We start from the raw sequence: 6,000 nt of genomic DNA, 5'->3' as shown, positions 1-6,000 counted from the left end.
TGCCATTTTAATTTTGTGTATTCTTTATAATGAAAATTAATCATAAATAGAGAATGGGCACTCCAATCCACCTCCAAATCACCGTCGATTCTTCAAATTTAGAGAGTTGAATAGTAGTTCTCCAAATTTGGAGAACTACTATTCAACTCTCTAAATTTGAAGAATCGACGGTGATTTGGAGGTGGATTGGAGTGCCCATTCTCTATTTTACTCTCCAAATATAAAGAATGGAGAGTAAAATAGAGGTGGATTGGAGATGGTCTCATCCACCATAAAATTTTTCTAACATGTCTGTTTGATTAAGAATTATATTATTTTCTTTTTCTCCTATTTTTTCCTTTTTATTTATTATCCTATTTATTTTATATAATGATAATTAGAAAAATGATGTGTCACTTCTCTCTAGTTACTGATTCGAATAATCTTTTTTTTTCTCTTTTAAAACAAATTTCACAATATTTTTATTTATTATCATTATTATTATTATCATACAAAAATAAATATGTCAATTACTACTCCTCCATTCAATGATATTATTTATTATAAAAACTTAAATATTTCAAAATTTTCTACTTCACTTATTCTTATCATTATTATACAATTTAAAGACCTAAATATTTATCACTCTAACCTTTTATTTCCTTCATGAAGAATTAAAAAGATATTAAATTGAAGTAGTCTAATCTCTCTCTCTCGCACACCTTCAATTGGATTTCAAGAGAACATCTTATTTGTTAATTTTATTTAAAAAATATTTTAAAGAACAAAGAAATGCTTGACTAAAAAATTAATTAAAATAACAGACAACTGGCATCTCATGTTTGCATTCGTCGTATATCACCTTATGTTTAATTTACACTTATTTTTTATATTTTTTTACTCAAGGGTGATTGATTGTCTTTTCTTATAAATTATTTGCATCATTTCCTTTTAATGTATGATGCAAAGAGTTATAGAGATTTGTTTGAATGATAAAAAAAAGTGATTAATTAATAAAGACTATTTTTCTTTTATTAAAATTATGATTATAACTGTACAACCATATTTTTGATTTTTTATGATAAAATTATGGACTAAATTAAAGACCATGAATATCATTTAAACAAAAAAAAAAAAATAGTTTAGGGGTATACAAATATACAATATTTATTTACAGCAAATTCAAATTATTTCATATATTTTAGGGGTAAAACAATTTTTTATTCTTGGCAAGGAAGACACATATTTTTAAAAGGTCAGATATGTTGTTTTAACCCAAAAAAAAGGCATAACATATAAACATGACCCTTAACTTGACTTTAGCAGACAATTATGCGTTACAACTTTGAGTGTGCACAAGTAGACACTTAAACTTGTATAAAATTGAATAAATAGACACAATCGTCCTACATGGCACCCTACATGACAATTTTGTGTCCTACGTGGCATCATATGTGTATTATGCCATGTAAGACAAGTCTGTCTACTTATTTAATTTTATACAAGTTTAAGTGTCTACTTGTGCACACTCAAAGTTGTAACGCATAATTGTCTGCTAAAGTCAAGTTAAGGGTCATGTTTATATGTTATGCCAAAAAAAAAAGTTTGATATTTTTATAACGGAAAAGGCTCAAAAATACCCCTGAACTATTGGAAATAGCTCACATATACCCTTGAACTATATTTTGGCTCAAAAATACCCTTCCGTTAAAATATTAGGTCACTTTTACCCTTACTATTAACAGAGGTGTGTTAAGTGCCATGTGGATACCATGTGGACACCACATGGACGCCACGTGGACGCCACATAAGCACCAAACAACTCTCACCTCCACATAGACTCAAACATCCTAATTACTAATTTTGCTCTCATTTCTTTTGGGACATACAATTTGACCTCTCATTTCTCTAAAATACATTTCCCCTCTTCTCTCTAATACTATTTCACCTAGGGTTTCAGATTTCCTCTCATGGACGCCATTCCATTTCAAAGTTGATTTCACCCCTTTGTTCATTTCACTGCTAGGGTTTCGAAGTGGATTTTGGCGGCTGTAGGTTAGTAAATCCGTTGTTCTTATTTCGCGATGGTTCTAGTTTTGCGATTTCAAAGATGTTTTTTTGGTTAGGGTTGCGAATTTGTTTATAATATTCGGGTATGTTAGATTTAGGGGGAAATTATTTGTATATTTGAGTTAAACAAAGAATCTTTTGTTTATTCCTCTCTAGGGTTCACAGATTTCCCTCATTTCGTGGTTGGATTTCAAAATTGACTTCGCGGCTGTAGGTTAGTTAATCTTTGTTCTTATTTTATGATGTTTATGATTTCAAAGTTGTGGATAGTTAGGCTTTGCGACTTTGTTTATAATATTTTGGTATGTTAGATTTAGGGAAAAAATATTTGTTTATTTGAGTTAAGCAAATAATCTATTGTTTATTCCGAATAGTTTAAACTATTAGTAAAAGTTTTGATCCTTTTCCAGAATATGGTCCTATTCTGTCAAGGTTGGATTTAAGGAATACTTGAGTTAAAGTAGTAGTATTTAATGGACTAGTATATGAATATATATTGTTTAGTCCTAGTTTGAATTTGATGTGTGTGGTCCCAAATGCCCCTTTTCATTGTTTATTATTCCTTTTGTAATCTTTTGAGAATGTTGTCTTATATGTTGTGGTCCTATTGTTTATCCTAAATGCCCTCTATTTATTATGGCTTGTTTATTATGGACTGTTTATTATGAAATAGTTGAATATACTAATATTTAATTTGCTGCTTACAAAAACTAAAGACAAGAATAATCAAATGGAAACAAAAGGAATAGTTTTTTCATATGAGGCATCACTTCATTGAACAAGAAATACAACATGAATAGTAACTTAAAAGGAGCTGAGTCATTTACTTGTCTAGTTGTCCTACTATGTAAATGAACATTGTAGCAGATAGACTTGACTACTTTCAAAACACTTGCAAAAGTTAACAATAATACATACTACTACTAGACCTCACTATTCTGTTTATGCCCCACTGTATGTTTTTTCTTTCTTTTAGTTTAGATTCCTAAAGTTTAAGACATGTTTGTTCACATTTTTTTCCACTATTGTTTATGTTGTAAAACATGTGGCCCCTGTATGCTTTTTTCTTTCTTTTACTTCATTTCTGCATAACAGTCAGGACTTGGTCCCAAATGCCCTTTTTTCATTATTTATTATGATCTTTTTGTTTAGAGCTTTTACAACTATTATTTATGTTGTATTAAACATGTGGGCCCTATATGTTTTTTTATTTCTTTCAATATAGATTCCTAAAGTTTAAGGCCTATTTGGTCATAAATTTTTCCACTATTGTTTATGTTATAAAACATGTGGCCCCTGTAAGGACTTGATGTGTGGGGTCCCAATGCCCAAGTGTAATGACTTATTTATTGTGTATCTTATTCATTTATGTTTGTTGAGTTATTTTCACTCCATTCTTTATGTTGTAATAACTCTGTGGTCACTGTTTGTTTTTTCTCTTTTAGTATAGATTTCTAAAGTGTAATGACTTGTTTATTTAGCTCTTGTGTGTTTGTGTTTCTTATTCATTTATGTTGTAATAAACATGTAGCTCATGTGTGTTTTATGGCAGTAAGGAGTTATTTTGCTCATTATTTATTTATGTTTGTTGTGTTATTTTCACTCCATTCTTTATTTAGTTCTTGTGTGTTTGTGTTTCTTATTCATTTATGTCTGCTTTTGTCTACTTTTCTTTCTCAGTTCAATATGAAAGATCTTTTGGTTGACCTTATGTTGCATTATGGGGGTAAATGGATTACAAAACCACTACTAGTATATGACAAGAAGTATGTTGCTACTAGGAGAGACACTAGTGCAGATCTCTTAGACTATGATAAGATAGTGGAAGAGTACACAAAAGACTTAGGATTTGTGCTTGTGAAACAAATACTAGTGAAAGGGCCTTCTGGGAAATTTTACTTGCTTGAGGGATCTGAAGGAATTAAGACACTCCAATGCCTATTAAATGAACAATTTAAGGTAGTTCATTTCTTTGCTGTGGATGACTTTGAAGAAACTGTTTTTGCACCAAATATTATTCACCATAGTGAAGCATACTTGGTAGAGTGTGAATATGGAACTGATGCTGAAACAGAAAGTGATGATGACCAGTCTAGTGATGATGAATATAACTTTGATGAGTTAGAGCTTATCAAGATGCTGAAATCTAAAGAAGTAAATGCTGATCTCAGTCACTACAAAGAACTTCATCCCTCCATGACTTTCAAGGACTTGAATGAGGCAAGAAAAATTGTGAATTTATATTCTCTTGCAAATTCCAAGCCTATAGTAGTTTGAAAAAGTGACAGAACTAGACTAAGGTATAAATGCATGATTGGTTGTCCATTTGTCTTGCTTATTTCACAAGATGGTAAAGGTCCAGGTTTTAAGGTTAAAACACTGAAAATAAATCACAATTGTGAGGATGCATTTAAAAATCCTAGAGCTTGCACAAGTACTTTAGCACAATATTTCAAGAGTAAACTGCAGAATAATCCTCAGTACAAGCTAAAGGATATGAGAAAAGACTTGAAGGATCAGTTCAACTTGAATGCTCGTACCTCTAAGTTGAAAAGAGCCAAGAGGATGGCCCTTCAAAAATTGCAGGGAAGTTTCTTAGATGATTTCAACAGAATTGAGGCTTATGCAAATGAGCTTAGGCTAAGCAATCCTGGTAGTGATATTGTGATCAATTTATCAAAGGATGCATTGGAACAAGGTAAAAGAAAGTTCCTTAGGATGTACATCTGCTTTAATGCTCTGAAGTTGGGATGGAAAGAAGGTTTGAGACCCTTTATTGGACTAGATGGGACCTTCTTGAAGGGTCAATGCAAGGGACAACTTTTGGTGGCTATGGCACAAGATTCTCAGAATTGCTTCTATCCATTGGCATGGGCTGTAGTTGATAAGGAGACAACTAGGACATGGATATGGTTTCTACAACTGCTGAACAATTCATTAAATTTGAAAGATGGTCAAACTATCACCTTTATGTCTGATATGCAGAAGGTAAATAATTTTTTCTGTTTATTTGAATAATTTTGTCTTCTTTATATAACAGTTTGTAACTGTATATTTGCTTATTTGACATGTATATGGACTGATAAATGCAGTAAAAATTGATAAGGAGACAACTAGGACATGGATATGGTTTCTACAACTGCTGAACAATTCATTAAATTTGAAAGATGGTCAAACTGTCACCTTTATGTCTGATATGCAGAAGGTAAATAGTTTTTTATGTTATTTGAATAATTTTGTCTTTTTTATAACAGTTTGTAACTGTATATTTGCTTATTTGACATGTATATGGACTGATAAATGCAGTAAAAATTGTCCTTCCTTTGTCTCACCACAGGTACTTTAAGTTGCTTTAATTATTTTGTTCTCTTGAACATATTAACTAACTATTCATTTTACTGATTATAGCGTACTGTGTTAGGCATATTGAGGCCAACTGGATGAAGAGATTTAGGTCAGGAGAGATGAAGAAACTGCTTTGGTGGGCTGCTTGGAGTACTTATGAGGAAGATTTCAAGGATCAGTTGAGTGCACTTGGTGCATTGTCAAAAAGTGCTGCCAAAGATTTGCTTAAGTATCCACCACAGACATGGTGTAGGGCATATTTGGATACTATATGCAAAAAATCAAATGGTGGATAATAATTTCACAGAGTCTTTCAACTCTTGGATCCTGGAAGCAAGAGGTAAGCCAATCCTAAAAATGCTTGAAGATATAAGAATCAAGATAATGAACATGTTAAGAGAGAAGGAAGAAGATGCAAGCAAATGGACTACTGATTATAGTCCTAAGTGCATGAAATTGTTCACTGCATACATGAGAATAGCTCAATTATGTAGTGTCGATTTCAATGGTGATCTTGGATATGAAGTGTCTGAGGGTGAAGATAGGCACACAGTGAACTTGGTTGAGAAAAAATGCACATGTAGGTCATGGCAGTTGACTGGCATT

At 31.8% G+C, this 6,000-nt stretch overlaps 1 protein-coding gene across 1 annotated transcript; it reads left to right on the top strand.

Moving 5' to 3' along the window:
* Positions 1-4,359: 4,359 nt before the first annotated feature.
* On the top strand, positions 4,360-5,690 carry LOC107061188 (uncharacterized). The gene is made up of 5 exons (XM_015310022.1): positions 4,360-5,002; positions 5,090-5,140; positions 5,252-5,254; positions 5,356-5,386; positions 5,471-5,690. Exons 1-5 carry the CDS (start codon positions 4,360-4,362, stop codon positions 5,688-5,690), a joined length of 948 nt encoding a protein of 315 aa, XP_015165508.1.
* The last annotated feature ends 310 nt before the right edge of the window (positions 5,691-6,000 follow it).

The sequence above is a fragment of the Solanum tuberosum genome, unplaced genomic scaffold (genome assembly GCF_000226075.1).
Source record: "Solanum tuberosum cultivar DM 1-3 516 R44 unplaced genomic scaffold, SolTub_3.0 scf00120, whole genome shotgun sequence".
Classification (NCBI taxonomy): domain Eukaryota; kingdom Viridiplantae; phylum Streptophyta; class Magnoliopsida; order Solanales; family Solanaceae; genus Solanum; species Solanum tuberosum.
Note: the sequence above shows the minus strand (reverse complement) of the source record. Positions and strands in the feature narration are given on the sequence as shown.